The sequence below is a fragment of the Giraffa tippelskirchi genome, chromosome 12 (genome assembly GCF_054371585.1).
Source record: "Giraffa tippelskirchi isolate mGirTip1 chromosome 12, T2T-mGirTip1v1.2.pri, whole genome shotgun sequence".
In the NCBI taxonomy this organism is placed as follows: domain Eukaryota; kingdom Metazoa; phylum Chordata; class Mammalia; order Artiodactyla; family Giraffidae; genus Giraffa; species Giraffa tippelskirchi.
Window position 1 is genome coordinate 66,787,694 of NC_137286.1, and position 21,242 is coordinate 66,808,935.

Below are 21,242 nucleotides of genomic sequence, written 5' to 3' on the forward strand. Positions count from 1 at the left end.
GGTAATATTTGAGTTTCCTGGGGAGTATGGTCACATGACCTGGCCCTGGCCAATCGGTGCGTTCCACCTCCCTGGCCACTGTGATTGGCTCCGGACTGGGGCAGTGCCCAATCGGGGCCCGGGGCCGGGCCTCACGTTGGAAGCCAGGGGAAGACGAGCTCTCGTTCTGCTGGGGTAGGGGAAGGGGTGGGGCCGGGGGAGGTCAGGCTCCAGCAGTGGGAGGGGCTTGAGGTCCGCCTGCGGCAGTTGGTGACCTTCCTGCTCCCCTCAGGGCAGAGCCGCCGGCCTGAGAATGAGGGCGCTGCTGAGCCCAGGGGCTGGGATGGCCCGCTGCTGCTGTGGTCCCAGAGCTCCACCCGAGACCTGAGGGAGGCCGTCTGCCCGTGAGTCCTCTCCCGCTTGTCTGTCAGCTTGTTTGAACCATGCTGGGTTTTCTGCCCAGCTGGCTAAGGGGAGTCCCTGGAAATGCAAGGGTGTGGGTTTTGGCAGACTTCAGGGAAGACATGCCAGATGAGCCTGGGAGACTCCAGTTTAATCTGGATTCAGGAGATATCTCTTTGGGCCAGCTAGTAATTGTAGGATAAGCCTAATGAGTCTTCACAGGATGAAGAGAGTAACGTGCCAAGGTAGCAATCGATGTCCTCATTCGAGAGGATGAAGCTGGTGCTCAGAGAAGGGGGGAACTTGGCCAGAGCAAGGAGGTGTGCACCCAGACAGAACCCCCAGATCCGGCCATTTGAGCTCAGGGAGGCCACTGGTGTGGCTTGTCCCTGTAGCAGGCGCCGAGGCACGCAGCCCACCCTGATTCCTGCGGGGGCCTGACTTGGGAAGTGCCATCTGGTAGCTTTGAGACTCACCAAACCAAATTGCACTGGAGAGAGGAAGGACACCTTCCTTCATCCACCCCCCACCCCCGCCGGATTCCCACATACCCTGACCCCTTTCTCTTGATTTCGGAGCCATTTCCAGAGTCCCGCTCATATGACCTCATTCGAAGTGCACTGTGGACGAGCTGCCATCTGCAGCTGCTACCACAGCAGCCAAGGGCTTTAGCTCCCGAGTACCTCCCTTCCTTTGGAACTTGGGGGCCCTCTACTCCCCACTTGCACACCACAGACCTTTGCTGAGGATTGTGGGGACCCTCACTCAGTTTGCAGCACGTTGTAGCCATCCCTGTCCTCTCAATACCTCCCTTGCCACTCAGCTTGTGAGCCCCTTTGGAGCAGCGTGGCCCACCTGGCTGCAACGGAAGAGACACAGCTGACAGTGAAACAACAGCTTAGATCTGACAGCCGGAAAGCTCTGTCAAAAGGGACCTCCCTCTTCACACCGTAGAGGCTGTAGGAGCCGCCAGGCTTTCGGAACCAGTGCTGGGGCCAAAATGACCCCACAGCCGTTTTCCTTCCTGGGGAGGGTTCTGGCTCGAGTGGGAATGGCTCAAGTCTCCTAAGGTTCTGAAAGCCCACTGTGTGCAGATTCACGGTACACAGAGAGGAGAAGGTGGAGTCCTGCCCTGGAGGTGGTCACAGCTCACGGATGAGCCAGGCAGGCAGGCAGGCAGGCAGGCAGGGCATGAGAACACCTGAGCTGCCTTCATGAGTGAATGGTGTGGGAGCAGAGGAAGAGAAGCCGGTCTGCTCCCTCATGTGGTGCCCAGGGCAGGTTGTCCCCAGAGGAAACCCTTACGACGGTGAGGACTCTCACTGCTGTTTCCCAAGGGGTTCCGTCGGTGCGTGTCTTCCCCGGAGCGGTCAGGCCGTCTCTAAAGTACACTGGCCATGGGCATTGCCTCTCCTTGGAACTTCCCACGTGTTTCTCTTTTTTATGGAACAGTGATTTTTCTAGAGGGGTTCTGGGCCACAAGGTTGTTGGGTCATTTTCTAGCCTTCTGTCGTGAAGAACGCTTTCCTGGGCGTTGGGGTGGTTTGTTGTTCCAGCTCCCTTTCTTGGCTTCTTTTGGGAGCTGGTGCAACAAGAGGAGCTCAGCCTCTGCCTTCTGGCTGAGATGTCACCCTTCAAACAGCAATGCCTGCCTGGAGATAATGATGGCATTTGCCAAAAGGGCTTCGTTTGGCACATGATATCTTGAAAGGACGTACACCGTCCTGTCAGCTATCAAAGGCTAGTTCAAATGACATAAAAATGAGAACTCTCCAATGGAGTCTTACAGTAGGTGGAGAGTCCGAAAGAAACTCCTTCAGTCATTTCACTGAGAGTCATTGATTGGGGACACCAAGAATATAGGAAGGAATGCAGAAAGAAAAGATGAAATTGTGTTCAGGATCGGGGGGAGGGATGAACAGGGCGTGCTTGCCTTGAATCCAGGCTTTGTTGGGGGGTGGGGCATAAAGATCAAACGGGTCTGAAACCACAAAGTGGTGATGGTAACACAGTATCACCAGAGTTACACAACAGTGTTCCCAAATTGCAACAATGATGAAAAAGTTTACTAACTTAACCAACAAGTTCCCAACTTAACCAACAAAAATACAGGAAACCATACAAAAAATAAAACATCACCAGAAAGGTGGAAACAAACCAAATGCAAAGCAGTTCAGGGGAAAGGAACTCCATGTCCCCTGGGGGCAGACCGAGTTGACAGCGTCCACGGTGAGCCGACAGGGATGGAGGCGGCAGAGCCGACCGCTCCCCTGGACGTGGTGTTTCCGGCAAGGGCTCTGGGTCTCTGTCCAGAGCGGGGGCTCGTTCTTCCTGCAGGGGTGGGTGAGTCATCGTCGGCGTCTGGGTGTTGCGCGGGAGCCAGGGCAGGCTCTCCCTGCCGAGGCGGTGACTCCTCCTCTGCCTCGGGTTCTCCTGCCAAAGCCCGAGCAGGTACAGGTGCACGTGGAGGTGGAGGTTCTGGCTGAGGGGGTGGGACATCAGTGCCTGGGGCTGGGGGTCCTGCAGGCACGGAGATCCGATCTGCCCGGTGTGCTGGCCAGAACCCAGCTGGCCTGGTGTCTCTGCGAGGGCAAGTCTCGGTTCTCCATCTGCCCTCGGTGGATCCCTGGGTCCTGCACCTGGAGCCACCACCTCTGTAGGGACAGGTCTGGGAAGTGGAGCCTGGTTCCAGTTGGAGGCCAGTGCTAGAGCTGGGGGAGAAGCAAAGTTTGCCCACAGGCCAGCCTTGGCATGTGCGTATCCCGGGACAGAAAGCTTCCAAGAGATTCCCAAAGAATACCCAGGGTCGGATGTCTTTTGGGACTGAAGTGTGCAAGAAGGGGGTGGGGGTGTGAGGCCAGCGCTTGCTGCAGGCCCAGCAGCATCTTTCGGGGACTCGTCCCTGTGTAGCTCAGCACCCCCTCCCCACACACTCCCGTGCACCAGCCCCAGCGTCCTCACCTCTGTGCTCTGGCGTGCTGGGCTCCAGGTCCTCCTGCTGCCTCAGAGGCTGGGGTTCTCGGGACTCTGGGTCGGAGCCGGGTGTGCTGAGCTCCGTGGCAGCCTCAGACTGGGCCGCCGGGTGTATCCTGTGTGGTGTCTCGGCAGCAGGCCTTCCCCGCCTCCGCTTCGCCCCCGGTGGGGCTGATGCCTCCGTGGGCACGCTCACCTGGAGCCTGCACTGGGCCTCAGGGGCGGGGGGGTGGTGCTCCGACCCCTCCCTCCGGGAGGTGGACGGGGTGTCCCCGTCCTCGGCCTCATCACGTGGGAAGCTCTGCAACGACAGTGACCATCAGCCAGCCATGCTGGGACTTTTCCGAGCTGGGCCTGGCCAGTGGAGCCGCTGCTTCTGCCTGCTCGAACTTCTCTTCCCAGAAGGGTCAGAGACGTGTGTCTGCTCAGATCCCCACCCGGGAGGAAAGAGACCCACCTGAGGGTGTGAGGCCAGCCTGGGCGGCCGGCGCTGCCCGCACTCTCCCCATCCCAGCCAGCCTGCTCTCCCCTGGGGTGTGGACACAACTTGCCCGCAGGCTTCTGACCCCACATCCGCCTGGGCTTCCTTGAGGGAGACACACCCCGAGAAACCCGCATCCACACACACAGGCAAAGGACCCGGTGTTTCCGGGTGGCATGGGAGAGGTGGGCTGGCCCGGCCTGGGGCTCCCCGTGTTACCTTTCTGTTTCTCCGGGCAAAGGGCCAGAGGCCTCTCGGGGGTGCCCTGAGCCAACGTCGACAGGGTGCCCACGCACACTGCCTGTGAGCTCTCCTGAGGCCCCGGCCTCTGGGCAGGGGCAAACAGCAGAACATCCTGGCAGCAAGTGATCTGGCTGGGGGCTCCTCTCCGCTCTGGAGGCCTGGATACACGGGTTGCGGGTTCTGTTGGGTTCTGTTGCCGGCAGGTGACATCATTTCCTGGGGTTCGTGCTGAGGTCCCTTCCCCAAAACTTCCCAAGGGAATCTCTGGGTTTCTGACTGCTCGACCACCCCCCTTAGGCCATGTGCAGGCACAGTGACAGCCACACAGCCCAGCCCACAGCCCTGGGGAGGCCTGGGTGCAGCCAGGGCCTGAGCTCCGAGGACCCCGCTGCTCTCAGACCAGGCTCCTTCTTCTCATAAGTGGTGTGGCCCTGGACAAGCGTATGCCCCTCAGGGTTTCCCCAGTCTCTCCATCTGGAGAGTGGGGGTCACTCTCCCATCTGCTTCCTAGGTCTGTCGGCCTACGAGCAGCTCCATGCCTTTCCACCTGGGGCCGATATCACGTGGAGCTTGTGCGCTGAGACTTCAGAAAGAAAGACTCCATCCAGGGCTGACACAGCACAGAATGGGGCAGAACGAGGCCTGGATGCGCCGTGGTACCCAGGAAAAGGCACTCCCCCTCCTGAGTGTTTTGAGACCCCGCATCCAAGTTGGAGGCGCGAAAGGAAGACTCGAAGGTCTCCCTCTCTTATAGAAAAGAGTAGCCAACTTTCTGGTCCTCTGTTTCCATTGAGATTCTGTTCAAGTGTCCCAGCTCGGCTTCTGCGGGTGGCTGAGCTTCTAATGGCTCCCTGCGTTCTTGTCTTTTCCTCTCCAAACCTTCCGTCCTTTTCCCCCTTCTGGGGTGGATGGGCGCTGTCATTGCTTCTACCTTCGAGACAGATTGATGAAAAGTCTGGACCGTCGACTCCTTTCCTCTCTTTGGTTCCGTGTCTCTCTCTGTCTGTGTCCCTCTCTTTTCCCTTCTCGATTCAGTCTGTGTCTTCCTCTTTCTCTCTCGTGTGTGGATGGATGGATGCTAGGAATGCACATGTATATGATTAGATGAGGGTTATGTTTTAGGGATAGGTTAGAGGGAGAGAAAGGCTTTAGGTCGGAGTTGGTCATGGGGGAAGGGTCAAGGGTGGTGGTGGTGTTTCTTGGAATCTGAGTGCTGTGCATTCTTCGTCTCTTTCCATATGAACCCCTTCTCAGATACACCACTTGCAAGGAGTCTCTCATGTTCCGTTTCCCATCTTTTGCATTTCTGAATGCTTAGCTTCTCTGTTGTGAAGAGGTTCCATTGGATGGAAACCCATTGGCGTACTTCGTTTTCCTCTTTCCCTTACTTGAAGAGACCCATTTCTACCTCCGCCCAGCAAATGGCAAGGAGACTCTGATGTTAAGGAGCCTTTGACCTACGCTTCTTTCTAGCTGTCTCATGACATCAGTCTTTAGGGTGAGGTTTTTCCCCGATATTGAGGTGGTGTGAGATCAAAACCAATAGCGTTCTTCAGATGTAGCTGTCTGGTTTTCCCATGGACATTTATTGAAGAGGCTTTCTTGTTCCCATTTGGATATTCTCCCCTTTTGTGTCAGAGATGAGTTGACCATGGATGCCGGGGTTTGTTTCTGGACCCTCAACTTTATTCCATCGATCTGGATCTGTGTGTGTTGTTGTATTCCCAATAGCATACTGTCCTGCTGCTGCCGCTGCGCCTAAGTCATTTCAGTCGTGTCTGACTCTGCGCGACCCCATGGCCTGCAGCCTACCAGGCTCCTCCGTCCAGGGCGTTTTCCAGGCAAGAGTACTGGAGTGGGTCGCCATCGCCTTCTCCGATACTCTCCTGAGGATCCTAGTTTGGTCGTCTAATTTCCTTTCACACAACCTTGGATGTCCGTATCGGGGCTTTTTCGTCGGATTGTATTGACAATTTAGGCTCTTTTCTGTTTCCGTACCCCTTTTGCAATTCTTTGTTCGGTGCGAAAATGCATTGGCATTTTGGGAGGAATAGCATCGAAGCTGTGGATTGCCTTGTGGGGCTGTGACATCATTTTCCCAATAGGAATTCTTTCAAGCCCTGAGCACAGCTTCTCTTTCCAGTGGTTGGTGTGGGCTTGATCTTCCTTCTTCCGTCTCTCGCCGTTTTGTGAGAACAGGTCCTTCCTTCCCTTCTGGGTTAGATGGACTCGTGGGTATCACTTCAGTGAATGGCATTGTCAGTGGGGGTGATAATTCCCTTCTCATTGGAAGACTTTGCTGTGAGTATTAGAAATGCAAGTGATTTCTCTTCCCCTTCCTCCCTGTCCATCTCTCAGAGCCACCGGGAAACAGAGGCCTCATCCAGGGTCACACAGGCCTGAGGGAGTGCAACTAGACTGTTGTTTCTTCAGGCCCTCAGTGCTGGACATCATCCGGGATACTCTGTGTGTGTCTTCCTCAGTCTGGTGTCCCTTCAGACCTTTCCCTAGTTTTCACAGGCTTGTCGTGTTGGTGTTCTTTGACTGTTTGGAGACACATCCTTGAGAAGCTTTGTGTTTCCACTCATTCGTCTCGCGATGTATGACCTGTCTTTTGCTTTTGTAATGAGGTCTTTCCCACAGTAGATATCTTTGATTTTGCAAAGTCCACTGTATTCTCTGGGTTGTTTTGTGGGCTGCCTTTTTGTTTTGTGTGTGAAGACTCAAAGCACGTGTCCGGTTTCTGCTCATTGTTCTTCTAGATTTGTGACAAGTTTTCATGGAAACTTTGTCTAGGGATAACTGGAAGTGAACTCGGTGTAAGGTGTCAAGTCTCCATCTCCATTCATGTCATGCCCTGCAGTTTCCAATTCCCTGTTCCTGAGTGGTTTTGGAGACCTTGTGGGAAGTTTGGTTGCATCGGAGTTTGCGTTTCCACCTTGAGTAGATTCACACTGTTCTGCCCTCAGGGACACTGTCAAGGGGGAGTGAGGAGCAGCCTGCACTTCCAGCAGTGACCACACGGTGGGGTGAGTGCTGCTCTCCCCTCTGGGAGCCCCAGGCCACAGGCATCCCAGTGAGGAGCCAGCTCTGTGCTCAGCTGAAAGGAGTTAGTCTCTCAGGAGCCTCTGAGCCCTTGCCTTTGGATCACCCAGGGTGGGCATTTGCTGTGACAGAAAAAAATTGCCCTGAATTCCATGGACGGAAGAGCCTGGCTGTGTAGAGTTCGTGAGTTGCCGTGAATCAGACACAACTGAGGACACAAAAATTCAATAGACTAAAACACTTTTTGGGGGTGGGGGGAGTGAAAGGGGGTGATGTGGGGTTTTTTGTCTTATATAATAGCCGAGGGAAATCTAATTTAAACCTAAATTCACATAGATGGGAAAGGTATAGCTCTCCGTCACCCTATTAAAAAAAAAAAAAAAGTCTTAACTTTTCTGAAAGCTTATTTAGTAGCTTCCTTGAGCAGTTCATTGTGAAGGATTTTTTTTTTTTTCTGTGACATTGGCCTCATTAAAAAGTACGGTTTGCCTTTACTGGATAATTTTGTTCATTGGTTTGTTAGGAAATCTTGGTAATATTTGAGTTTCCTGGGGAGTATGGTCACATGACCTGGCCCTGGCCAATCGGTGCGTTCCACCTCCCTGGCCACTGTGATTGGCTCCGGACTGGGGCAGTGCCCAATCGGGGCCCGGGGCCGGGCCTCACGTTGGAAGCCAGGGGAAGACGAGCTCTCGTTCTGCTGGGGTAGGGGAAGGGGTGGGGCCGGGGGAGGTCAGGCTCCAGCAGTGGGAGGGGCTTGAGGTCCGCCTGCGGCAGTTGGTGACCTTCCTGCTCCCCTCAGGGCAGAGCCGCCGGCCTGAGAATGAGGGCGCTGCTGAGCCCAGGGGCTGGGATGGCCCGCTGCTGCTGTGGTCCCAGAGCTCCACCCGAGACCTGAGGGAGGCCGTCTGCCCGTGAGTCCTCTCCCGCTTGTCTGTCAGCTTGTTTGAACCATGCTGGGTTTTCTGCCCAGCTGGCTAAGGGGAGTCCCTGGAAATGCAAGGGTGTGGGTTTTGGCAGACTTCAGGGAAGACATGCCAGATGAGCCTGGGAGACTCCAGTTTAATCTGGATTCAGGAGATATCTCTTTGGGCCAGCTAGTAATTGTAGGATAAGCCTAATGAGTCTTCACAGGATGAAGAGAGTAACGTGCCAAGGTAGCAATCGATGTCCTCATTCGAGAGGATGAAGCTGGTGCTCAGAGAAGGGGGGAACTTGGCCAGAGCAAGGAGGTGTGCACCCAGACAGAACCCCCAGATCCGGCCATTTGAGCTCAGGGAGGCCACTGGTGTGGCTTGTCCCTGTAGCAGGCGCCGAGGCACGCAGCCCACCCTGATTCCTGCGGGGGCCTGACTTGGGAAGTGCCATCTGGTAGCTTTGAGACTCACCAAACCAAATTGCACTGGAGAGAGGAAGGACACCTTCCTTCATCCACCCCCCACCCCCGCCGGATTCCCACATACCCTGACCCCTTTCTCTTGATTTCGGAGCCATTTCCAGAGTCCCGCTCATATGACCTCATTCGAAGTGCACTGTGGACGAGCTGCCATCTGCAGCTGCTACCACAGCAGCCAAGGGCTTTAGCTCCCGAGTACCTCCCTTCCTTTGGAACTTGGGGGCCCTCTACTCCCCACTTGCACACCACAGACCTTTGCTGAGGATTGTGGGGACCCTCACTCAGTTTGCAGCACGTTGTAGCCATCCCTGTCCTCTCAATACCTCCCTTGCCACTCAGCTTGTGAGCCCCTTTGGAGCAGCGTGGCCCACCTGGCTGCAACGGAAGAGACACAGCTGACAGTGAAACAACAGCTTAGATCTGACAGCCGGAAAGCTCTGTCAAAAGGGACCTCCCTCTTCACACCGTAGAGGCTGTAGGAGCCGCCAGGCTTTCGGAACCAGTGCTGGGGCCAAAATGACCCCACAGCCGTTTTCCTTCCTGGGGAGGGTTCTGGCTCGAGTGGGAATGGCTCAAGTCTCCTAAGGTTCTGAAAGCCCACTGTGTGCAGATTCACGGTACACAGAGAGGAGAAGGTGGAGTCCTGCCCTGGAGGTGGTCACAGCTCACGGATGAGCCAGGCAGGCAGGCAGGCAGGCAGGCAGGGCATGAGAACACCTGAGCTGCCTTCATGAGTGAATGGTGTGGGAGCAGAGGAAGAGAAGCCGGTCTGCTCCCTCATGTGGTGCCCAGGGCAGGTTGTCCCCAGAGGAAACCCTTACGACGGTGAGGACTCTCACTGCTGTTTCCCAAGGGGTTCCGTCGGTGCGTGTCTTCCCCGGAGCGGTCAGGCCGTCTCTAAAGTACACTGGCCATGGGCATTGCCTCTCCTTGGAACTTCCCACGTGTTTCTCTTTTTTATGGAACAGTGATTTTTCTAGAGGGGTTCTGGGCCACAAGGTTGTTGGGTCATTTTCTAGCCTTCTGTCGTGAAGAACGCTTTCCTGGGCGTTGGGGTGGTTTGTTGTTCCAGCTCCCTTTCTTGGCTTCTTTTGGGAGCTGGTGCAACAAGAGGAGCTCAGCCTCTGCCTTCTGGCTGAGATGTCACCCTTCAAACAGCAATGCCTGCCTGGAGATAATGATGGCATTTGCCAAAAGGGCTTCGTTTGGCACATGATATCTTGAAAGGACGTACACCGTCCTGTCAGCTATCAAAGGCTAGTTCAAATGACATAAAAATGAGAACTCTCCAATGGAGTCTTACAGTAGGTGGAGAGTCCGAAAGAAACTCCTTCAGTCATTTCACTGAGAGTCATTGATTGGGGACACCAAGAATATAGGAAGGAATGCAGAAAGAAAAGATGAAATTGTGTTCAGGATCGGGGGGAGGGATGAACAGGGCGTGCTTGCCTTGAATCCAGGCTTTGTTGGGGGGTGGGGCATAAAGATCAAACGGGTCTGAAACCACAAAGTGGTGATGGTAACACAGTATCACCAGAGTTACACAACAGTGTTCCCAAATTGCAACAATGATGAAAAAGTTTACTAACTTAACCAACAAGTTCCCAACTTAACCAACAAAAATACAGGAAACCATACAAAAAATAAAACATCACCAGAAAGGTGGAAACAAACCAAATGCAAAGCAGTTCAGGGGAAAGGAACTCCATGTCCCCTGGGGGCAGACCGAGTTGACAGCGTCCACGGTGAGCCGACAGGGATGGAGGCGGCAGAGCCGACCGCTCCCCTGGACGTGGTGTTTCCGGCAAGGGCTCTGGGTCTCTGTCCAGAGCGGGGGCTCGTTCTTCCTGCAGGGGTGGGTGAGTCATCGTCGGCGTCTGGGTGTTGCGCGGGAGCCAGGGCAGGCTCTCCCTGCCGAGGCGGTGACTCCTCCTCTGCCTCGGGTTCTCCTGCCAAAGCCCGAGCAGGTACAGGTGCACGTGGAGGTGGAGGTTCTGGCTGAGGGGGTGGGACATCAGTGCCTGGGGCTGGGGGTCCTGCAGGCACGGAGATCCGATCTGCCCGGTGTGCTGGCCAGAACCCAGCTGGCCTGGTGTCTCTGCGAGGGCAAGTCTCGGTTCTCCATCTGCCCTCGGTGGATCCCTGGGTCCTGCACCTGGAGCCACCACCTCTGTAGGGACAGGTCTGGGAAGTGGAGCCTGGTTCCAGTTGGAGGCCAGTGCTAGAGCTGGGGGAGAAGCAAAGTTTGCCCACAGGCCAGCCTTGGCATGTGCGTATCCCGGGACAGAAAGCTTCCAAGAGATTCCCAAAGAATACCCAGGGTCGGATGTCTTTTGGGACTGAAGTGTGCAAGAAGGGGGTGGGGGTGTGAGGCCAGCGCTTGCTGCAGGCCCAGCAGCATCTTTCGGGGACTCGTCCCTGTGTAGCTCAGCACCCCCTCCCCACACACTCCCGTGCACCAGCCCCAGCGTCCTCACCTCTGTGCTCTGGCGTGCTGGGCTCCAGGTCCTCCTGCTGCCTCAGAGGCTGGGGTTCTCGGGACTCTGGGTCGGAGCCGGGTGTGCTGAGCTCCGTGGCAGCCTCAGACTGGGCCGCCGGGTGTATCCTGTGTGGTGTCTCGGCAGCAGGCCTTCCCCGCCTCCGCTTCGCCCCCGGTGGGGCTGATGCCTCCGTGGGCACGCTCACCTGGAGCCTGCACTGGGCCTCAGGGGCGGGGGGGTGGTGCTCCGACCCCTCCCTCCGGGAGGTGGACGGGGTGTCCCCGTCCTCGGCCTCATCACGTGGGAAGCTCTGCAACGACAGTGACCATCAGCCAGCCATGCTGGGACTTTTCCGAGCTGGGCCTGGCCAGTGGAGCCGCTGCTTCTGCCTGCTCGAACTTCTCTTCCCAGAAGGGTCAGAGACGTGTGTCTGCTCAGATCCCCACCCGGGAGGAAAGAGACCCACCTGAGGGTGTGAGGCCAGCCTGGGCGGCCGGCGCTGCCCGCACTCTCCCCATCCCAGCCAGCCTGCTCTCCCCTGGGGTGTGGACACAACTTGCCCGCAGGCTTCTGACCCCACATCCGCCTGGGCTTCCTTGAGGGAGACACACCCCGAGAAACCCGCATCCACACACACAGGCAAAGGACCCGGTGTTTCCGGGTGGCATGGGAGAGGTGGGCTGGCCCGGCCTGGGGCTCCCCGTGTTACCTTTCTGTTTCTCCGGGCAAAGGGCCAGAGGCCTCTCGGGGGTGCCCTGAGCCAACGTCGACAGGGTGCCCACGCACACTGCCTGTGAGCTCTCCTGAGGCCCCGGCCTCTGGGCAGGGGCAAACAGCAGAACATCCTGGCAGCAAGTGATCTGGCTGGGGGCTCCTCTCCGCTCTGGAGGCCTGGATACACGGGTTGCGGGTTCTGTTGGGTTCTGTTGCCGGCAGGTGACATCATTTCCTGGGGTTCGTGCTGAGGTCCCTTCCCCAAAACTTCCCAAGGGAATCTCTGGGTTTCTGACTGCTCGACCACCCCCCTTAGGCCATGTGCAGGCACAGTGACAGCCACACAGCCCAGCCCACAGCCCTGGGGAGGCCTGGGTGCAGCCAGGGCCTGAGCTCCGAGGACCCCGCTGCTCTCAGACCAGGCTCCTTCTTCTCATAAGTGGTGTGGCCCTGGACAAGCGTATGCCCCTCAGGGTTTCCCCAGTCTCTCCATCTGGAGAGTGGGGGTCACTCTCCCATCTGCTTCCTAGGTCTGTCGGCCTACGAGCAGCTCCATGCCTTTCCACCTGGGGCCGATATCACGTGGAGCTTGTGCGCTGAGACTTCAGAAAGAAAGACTCCATCCAGGGCTGACACAGCACAGAATGGGGCAGAACGAGGCCTGGATGCGCCGTGGTACCCAGGAAAAGGCACTCCCCCTCCTGAGTGTTTTGAGACCCCGCATCCAAGTTGGAGGCGCGAAAGGAAGACTCGAAGGTCTCCCTCTCTTATAGAAAAGAGTAGCCAACTTTCTGGTCCTCTGTTTCCATTGAGATTCTGTTCAAGTGTCCCAGCTCGGCTTCTGCGGGTGGCTGAGCTTCTAATGGCTCCCTGCGTTCTTGTCTTTTCCTCTCCAAACCTTCCGTCCTTTTCCCCCTTCTGGGGTGGATGGGCGCTGTCATTGCTTCTACCTTCGAGACAGATTGATGAAAAGTCTGGACCGTCGACTCCTTTCCTCTCTTTGGTTCCGTGTCTCTCTCTGTCTGTGTCCCTCTCTTTTCCCTTCTCGATTCAGTCTGTGTCTTCCTCTTTCTCTCTCGTGTGTGGATGGATGGATGCTAGGAATGCACATGTATATGATTAGATGAGGGTTATGTTTTAGGGATAGGTTAGAGGGAGAGAAAGGCTTTAGGTCGGAGTTGGTCATGGGGGAAGGGTCAAGGGTGGTGGTGGTGTTTCTTGGAATCTGAGTGCTGTGCATTCTTCGTCTCTTTCCATATGAACCCCTTCTCAGATACACCACTTGCAAGGAGTCTCTCATGTTCCGTTTCCCATCTTTTGCATTTCTGAATGCTTAGCTTCTCTGTTGTGAAGAGGTTCCATTGGATGGAAACCCATTGGCGTACTTCGTTTTCCTCTTTCCCTTACTTGAAGAGACCCATTTCTACCTCCGCCCAGCAAATGGCAAGGAGACTCTGATGTTAAGGAGCCTTTGACCTACGCTTCTTTCTAGCTGTCTCATGACATCAGTCTTTAGGGTGAGGTTTTTCCCCGATATTGAGGTGGTGTGAGATCAAAACCAATAGCGTTCTTCAGATGTAGCTGTCTGGTTTTCCCATGGACATTTATTGAAGAGGCTTTCTTGTTCCCATTTGGATATTCTCCCCTTTTGTGTCAGAGATGAGTTGACCATGGATGCCGGGGTTTGTTTCTGGACCCTCAACTTTATTCCATCGATCTGGATCTGTGTGTGTTGTTGTATTCCCAATAGCATACTGTCCTGCTGCTGCCGCTGCGCCTAAGTCATTTCAGTCGTGTCTGACTCTGCGCGACCCCATGGCCTGCAGCCTACCAGGCTCCTCCGTCCAGGGCGTTTTCCAGGCAAGAGTACTGGAGTGGGTCGCCATCGCCTTCTCCGATACTCTCCTGAGGATCCTAGTTTGGTCGTCTAATTTCCTTTCACACAACCTTGGATGTCCGTATCGGGGCTTTTTCGTCGGATTGTATTGACAATTTAGGCTCTTTTCTGTTTCCGTACCCCTTTTGCAATTCTTTGTTCGGTGCGAAAATGCATTGGCATTTTGGGAGGAATAGCATCGAAGCTGTGGATTGCCTTGTGGGGCTGTGACATCATTTTCCCAATAGGAATTCTTTCAAGCCCTGAGCACAGCTTCTCTTTCCAGTGGTTGGTGTGGGCTTGATCTTCCTTCTTCCGTCTCTCGCCGTTTTGTGAGAACAGGTCCTTCCTTCCCTTCTGGGTTAGATGGACTCGTGGGTATCACTTCAGTGAATGGCATTGTCAGTGGGGGTGATAATTCCCTTCTCATTGGAAGACTTTGCTGTGAGTATTAGAAATGCAAGTGATTTCTCTTCCCCTTCCTCCCTGTCCATCTCTCAGAGCCACCGGGAAACAGAGGCCTCATCCAGGGTCACACAGGCCTGAGGGAGTGCAACTAGACTGTTGTTTCTTCAGGCCCTCAGTGCTGGACATCATCCGGGATACTCTGTGTGTGTCTTCCTCAGTCTGGTGTCCCTTCAGACCTTTCCCTAGTTTTCACAGGCTTGTCGTGTTGGTGTTCTTTGACTGTTTGGAGACACATCCTTGAGAAGCTTTGTGTTTCCACTCATTCGTCTCGCGATGTATGACCTGTCTTTTGCTTTTGTAATGAGGTCTTTCCCACAGTAGATATCTTTGATTTTGCAAAGTCCACTGTATTCTCTGGGTTGTTTTGTGGGCTGCCTTTTTGTTTTGTGTGTGAAGACTCAAAGCACGTGTCCGGTTTCTGCTCATTGTTCTTCTAGATTTGTGACAAGTTTTCATGGAAACTTTGTCTAGGGATAACTGGAAGTGAACTCGGTGTAAGGTGTCAAGTCTCCATCTCCATTCATGTCATGCCCTGCAGTTTCCAATTCCCTGTTCCTGAGTGGTTTTGGAGACCTTGTGGGAAGTTTGGTTGCATCGGAGTTTGCGTTTCCACCTTGAGTAGATTCACACTGTTCTGCCCTCAGGGACACTGTCAAGGGGGAGTGAGGAGCAGCCTGCACTTCCAGCAGTGACCACACGGTGGGGCGAGTGCTGCTCTCCCCTCTGGGAGCCCCAGGCCACAGGCATCCCAGTGAGGAGCCAGCTCTGTGCTCAGCTGAAAGGAGTTAGTCTCTCAGGAGCCTCTGAGCCCTTGCCTTTGGATCACCCAGGGTGGGCATTTGCTGTGACAGAAAAAAATTGCCCTGAATTCCATGGACGGAAGAGCCTGGCGGTGTAGAGTTCGTGAGTTGCCGTGAATCAGACACAACTGAGGACACAAAAATTCAATAGACTAAAACACTTTTTGGGGGTGGGGGGAGTGAAAGGGGGTGATGTGGGGTTTTTTGTCTTATATAATAGCCGAGGGAAATCTAGTTTAAACCTAAATTCACATAGATGGGAAAGGTATAGCTCTCCGTCACCCTATTAAAAAAAAAAAAAAACGTCTTAACTTTTCTGAAAGCTTATTTAGTAGCTTCCTTGAGCAGTTCATTGTGAAGGATTTTTTTTTTTTTCTGTGACATTGGCCTCATTAAAAAGTACGGTTTGCCTTTACTGGATAATTTTGTTCATTGGTTTGTTAGGGAATCTTGGTAATATTTGAGTTTCCTGGGGAGTATGGTCACATGACCTGGCCCTGGCCAATCGGTGCGTTCCACCTCCCTGGCCACTGTGATTGGCTCCGGACTGGGGCAGTGCCCAATCGGGGCCCGGGGCCGGGCCTCACGTTGGAAGCCAGGGGAAGACGAGCTCTCGTTCTGCTGGGGTAGGGGAAGGGGTGGGGCCGGGGGAGGTCAGGCTCCAGCAGTGGGAGGGGCTTGAGGTCCGCCTGCGGCAGTTGGTGACCTTCCTGCTCCCCTCAGGGCAGAGCCGCCGGCCTGAGAATGAGGGCGCTGCTGAGCCCAGGGGCTGGGATGGCCCGCTGCTGCTGTGGTCCCAGAGCTCCACCCGAGACCTGAGGGAGGCCGTCTGCCCGTGAGTCCTCTCCCGCTTGTCTGTCAGCTTGTTTGAACCATGCTGGGTTTTCTGCCCAGCTGGCTAAGGGGAGTCCCTGGAAATGCAAGGGTGTGGGTTTTGGCAGACTTCAGGGAAGACATGCCAGATGAGCCTGGGAGACTCCAGCTTAATCTGGATTCAGGAGATATCTCTTCGGGCCAGCTAGTAATTGCAGGATAAGCCTAATGAGTCTTCACAGGATGAAGAGAGTAACGTGCCAAGGTAGCAATCGATGTCCTCATTCGAGAGGATGAAGCTGGTGCTCAGAGAAGGGGGGAACTTGGCCAGAGCAAGGAGGTGTGCACCCAGACAGAACCCCCAGATCCGGCCATTGGAGCTCAGGGAGGCCACTGGTGTGGCTTGTCCCTGTGGCAGGGGCCGAGGCACGCAGCCCACCCTGATTCCTGCGGGGGCCTGACTTGGGAAGTGCCATCTGGTAGCTTTGAGACTCACCAAACCAAATTGCACTGGAGAGAGGAAGGACACCTTCCTTCATCCACCCCCCACCCCCGCCGGATTCCCACATACCCTGACCCCTTTCTCTTGATTTCGGAGCCATTTCCAGAGTCCCGCTCATATGACCTCATTCGAAGTGCACTGTGGACGAGCTGCCATCTGCAGCTGCTACCACAGCAGCCAAGGGCTTTAGCTCCCGAGTACCTCCCTTCCTTTGGAACTTGGGGGCCCTCTACTCCCCACTTGCACACCACAGGCCTTTGCTGAGGATTGTGGGGACCCTCACTCAGTTTGCAGCACGTTGTAGCCATCCCTGTCCTCTCAATACCTCCCTTGCCACTCAGCTTGTGAGCCCCTTTGGAGCAGCGTGGCCCACCTGGCTGCAACGGAAGAGACACAGCTGACAGTGAAACAACAGCTTAGATCTGACAGCCGGAAAGCTCTGTCAAAAGGGACCTCCCTCTTCACACCGTAGAGGCTGTAGGAGCCGCCAGGCTTTCGGAACCAGTGCTGGGGCCAAAATGACCCCACAGCCGTTTTCCTTCCTGGGGAGGGTTCTGGCTCGAGTGGGAATGGCTCAAGTCTCCTAAGGTTCTGAAAGCCCACTGTGTGCAGATTCACGGTACACAGAGAGGAGAAGGTGGAGTCCTGCCCTGGAGGTGGTCACAGCTCACGGATGAGCCAGGCAGGCAGGCAGGCAGGCAGGCAGGGCATGAGAACACCTGAGCTGCCTTCATGAGTGAATGGTGTGGGAGCAGAGGAAGAGAAGCCGGTCTGCTCCCTCATGTGGTGCCCAGGGCAGGTTGTCCCCAGAGGAAACCCTTACGACGGTGAGGACTCTCACTGCTGTTTCCCAAGGGGTTCCGTCGGTGCGTGTCTTCCCCGGAGCGGTCAGGCCGTCTCTAAAGTACACTGGCCATGGGCATTGCCTCTCCTTGGAACTTCCCACGTGTTTCTCTTTTTTATGGAACAGTGATTTTTCTAGAGGGGTTCTGGGCCACAAGGTTGTTGGGTCATTTTCTAGCCTTCTGTCGTGAAGAACGCTTTCCTGGGCGTTGGGGTGGTTTGTTGTTCCAGCTCCCTTTCTTGGCTTCTTTTGGGAGCTGGTGCAACAAGAGGAGCTCAGCCTCTGCCTTCTGGCTGAGATGTCACCCTTCAAACAGCAATGCCTGCCTGGAGATAATGATGGCATTTGCCAAAAGGGCTTCGTTTGGCACATGATATCTTGAAAGGACGTACACCGTCCTGTCAGCTATCAAAGGCTAGTTCAAATGACATAAAAATGAGAACTCTCCAATGGAGTCTTACAGTAGGTGGAGAGTCCGAAAGAAACTCCTTCAGTCATTTCACTGAGAGTCATTGATTGGGGACACCAAGAATATAGGAAGGAATGCAGAAAGAAAAGATGAAATTGTGTTCAGGATCGGGGGGAGGGATGAACAGGGCGTGCTTGCCTTGAATCCAGGCTTTGTTGGGGGGTGGGGCATAAAGATCAAACGGGTCTGAAACCACAAAGTGGTGATGGTAACACAGTATCACCAGAGTTACACAACAGTGTTCCCAAATTGCAACAATGATGAAAAAGTTTACTAACTTAACCAACAAGTTCCCAACTTAACCAACAAAAATACAGGAAACCATACAAAAAATAAAACATCACCAGAAAGGTGGAAACAAACCAAATGCAAAGCAGTTCAGGGGAAAGGAACTCCATGTCCCCTGGGGGCAGACCGAGTTGACAGCGTCCACGGTGAGCCGACAGGGATGGAGGCGGCAGAGCCGACCGCTCCCCTGGACGTGGTGTTTCCAGCAAGGGCTCTGGGTCTCTGTCCAGAGCGGGGGCTCGTTCTTCCTGCAGGGATGGGTGAGTCATCGTCGGCGTCTGGGTGTTGCGCGGGAGCCAGGGCAGGCTCTCCCTGCCGAGGCGGTGACTCCTCCTCTGCCTCGGGTTCTCCTGCCAAAGCCCGAGCAGGTACAGGTGCACGTGGAGGTGGAGGTTCTGGCTGAGGGGGTGGGACATCAGTGCCTGGGGCTGGGGGTCCTGCAGGCACGGAGATCCGATCTGCCCGGTGTGCTGGCCAGAACCCAGCTGGCCTGGTGTCTCTGCGAGGGCAAGTCTCGGTTCTCCATCTGCCCTCGGTGGATCCCTGGGTCCTGCACCTGGAGCCACCACCTCTGTAGGGACAGGTCTGGGAAGTGGAGCCTGGTTCCAGTTGGAGGCCAGTGCTAGAGCTGGGGGAGAAGCAAAGTTTGCCCACAGGCCAGCCTTGGCATGTGCGTATCCCGGGACAGAAAGCTTCCAAGAGATTCCCAAAGAATACCCAGGGTCGGATGTCTTTTGGGACTGAAGTGTGCAAGAAGGGGGTGGGGGTGTGAGGCCAGCGCTTGCTGCAGGCCCAGCAGCATCTTTCGGGGACTCGTCCCTGTGTAGCTCAGCACCCCCTCCCCACACACTCCCGTACACCAGCCCCAGCGTCCTCACCTCTGTGCTCTGGCGTGCTGGGCTCCAGGTCCTCCTGCTGCCTCAGAGGCTGGGGTTCTCGGGACTCTGGGTCGGAGCCGGGTGTGCTGAGCTCCGTGGCAGCCTCAGACTGGGCCGCCGGGTGTATCCTGTGTGGTGTCTCGGCAGCAGGCCTTCCCCGCCTCCGCTTCGCCCCCGGTGGGGCTGATGCCTCCGTGGGCACGCTCACCTGGAGCCTGCACTGGGCCTCAGGGGCGGGGGGGTGGTGCTCCGACCCCTCCCTCCGGGAGGTGGACGGGGTGTCCCCGTCCTCGGCCTCATCACGTGGGAAGCTCTGCAACGACAGTGACCATCAGCCAGCCATGCTGGGACTTTTCCGAGCTGGGCCTGGCCAGTGGAGCCGCTGCTTCTGCCTGCTCGAACTTCTCTTCCCAGAAGGGTCAGAGACGTGTGTCTGCTCAGATCCCCACCCGGGAGGAAAGAGACCCACCTGAGGGTGTGAGGCCAGCCTGGGCGGCCGGCGCTGCCCGCACTCTCCCCATCCCAGCCAGCCTGCTCTCCCCTGGGGTGTGGACACAACTTGCCCGCAGGCTTCTGACCCCACATCCGCCTGGGCTTCCTTGAGGGAGACACACCCCGAGAAACCCGCATCCACACACACAGGCAAAGGACCCGGTGTTTCCGGGTGGCATGGGAGAGGTGGGCTGGCCCGGCCTGGGGCTCCCCGTGTTACCTTTCTGTTTCTCCGGGCAAAGGGCCAGAGGCCTCTCGGGGGTGCCCTGAGCCAACGTCGACAGGGTGCCCACGCACACTGCCTGTGAGCTCTCCTGAGGCCCCGGCCTCTGGGCAGGGGCAAACAGCAGAACATCCTGGCAGCAAGTGATCTGGCTGGGGGCTCCTCTCCGCTCTGGAGGCCTGGATACACGGGTTGCGGGTTCTGTTGGGTTCTGTTGCCGGCAGGTGACATCATTTCCTGGGGTTCGTGCTGAGGTCCCTTCCCCAAAACTTCCCAAGGGAATCTCTGGGTTTCTGACTGCTCGACCACCCCCCTTAGGCCATGTGCAGGCACAGTGACAGCCACACAGCCCAGCCCACAGCCCTGGGGAGGCCTGGGTGCAGCCAGGGCCTGAGCTCCGAGGACCCCGCTGCTCTCAGACCAGGCTCCTTCTTCTCATAAGTGGTGTGGCCCTGGACAAGCGTATGCCCCTCAGGGTTTCCCCAGTCTCTCCATCTGGAGAGTGGGGGTCACTCTCCCATCTGCTTCCTAGGTCTGTCGGCCTACGAGCAGCTCCATGCCTTTCCACCTGGGGCCGATATCACGTGGAGCTTGTGCGCTGAGACTTCAGAAAGAAAGACTCCATCCAGGGCTGACACAGCACAGAATGGGGCAGAACGAGGCCTGGATGCGCCGTGGTACCCAGGAAAAGGCACTCCCCCTCCTGAGTGTTTTGAGACCCCGCATCCAAGTTGGAGGCGCGAAAGGAAGACTCGAAGGTCTCCCTCTCTTATAGAAAAGAGTAGCCAACTTTCTGGTCCTCTGTTTCCATTGAGATTCTGTTCAAGTGTCCCAGCTCGGCTTCTGCGGGTGGCTGAGCTTCTAATGGCTCCCTGCGTTCTTGTCTTTTCCTCTCCAAACCTTCCGTCCTTTTCCCCCTTCTGGGGTGGATGGGCGCTGTCATTGCTTCTACCTTCGAGACAGATTGATGAAAAGTCTGGACCGTCGACTCCTTTCCTCTCTTTGGTTCCGTGTCTCTCTCTGTCTGTGTCCCTCTCTTTTCCCTTCTCGATTCAGTCTGTGTCTTCCTCTTTCTCTCTCGTGTGTGGATGGATGGATGCTAGGAATGCACATGTATATGATTAGATGAGGGTTATGTTTTAGGGATAGGTTAGAGGGAGAGAAAGGCTTTAGGTCGGAGTTGGTCATGGGGGAAGGGTCAAGGGTGGTGGTGGTGTTTCTTGGAATCTGAGTGCTGTGCATTCTTCGTCTCTTTCCATATGAACCCCTTCTCAGATACACCACTTGCAAGGAGTCTCTCATGTTCCGTTTCCCATCTTTTGCATTTCTGAATGCTTAGCTTCTCTGTTGTGAAGAGGTTCCATTGGATGGAAACCCATTGGCGTACTTCGTTTTCCTCTTTCCCTTACTTGAAGAGACCCATTTCTACCTCCGCCCAGCAAATGGCAAGGAGACTCTGATGTTAAGGAGCCTTTGACCTACGCTTCTTTCTAGCTGTCTCATGACATCAGTCTTTAGGGTGAGGTTTTTCCCCGATATTGAGGTGGTGTGAGATCAAAACCAATAGCGTTCTTCAGATGTAGCTGTCTGGTTTTCCCATGGACATTTATTGAAGAGGCTTTCTTGTTCCCGTTTGGATATTCTCCCCTTTTGTGTCAGAGATGAGTTGACCATGGATGCCGGGGTTTGTTTCTGGACCCTCAACTTTATTCCATCGATCTGGATCTGTGTGTGTTGTTGTATTCCCAATAGCATACTGTCCTGCTGCTGCCGCTGCGCCTAAGTCATTTCAGTCGTGTCTGACTCTGCGCGACCCCATGGCCTGCAGCCTACCAGGCTCCTCCGTCCAGGGCGTTTTCCAGGCAAGAGTACTGGA

At 55.6% G+C, this 21,242-nt stretch overlaps 1 protein-coding gene and 1 long non-coding RNA gene across 2 annotated transcripts in view; one reads left to right on the plus strand and one right to left on the minus strand.

The window, feature by feature from the left end:
• LOC145530003 (uncharacterized) overlaps positions 1–21,242 on the plus strand; it is a 270,063-nt gene that overhangs the window by 76,268 nt on the left and 172,553 nt on the right. The window contains exons 11-13 of the long non-coding RNA XR_014071399.1: positions 272–383; positions 7,926–8,037; positions 15,581–15,692. This is a non-coding gene — a long non-coding RNA (uncharacterized LOC145530003). The remainder of the gene's footprint in view (positions 1–271; positions 384–7,925; positions 8,038–15,580; positions 15,693–21,242) is intronic.
• Positions 280–7,608, minus strand: LOC145529839 (uncharacterized). Its single transcript, XM_081550599.1, has 3 exons — positions 4,055–7,608; positions 3,343–3,655; positions 280–3,092 (listed from the first exon to the last, which is right to left on the minus strand). The coding sequence occupies exons 1-3, from the start codon at positions 4,289–4,291 to the stop codon at positions 2,455–2,457; spliced, it is 1,188 nt and encodes a 395-aa protein (XP_081406725.1). The 5' UTR covers positions 4,292–7,608; the 3' UTR covers positions 280–2,454.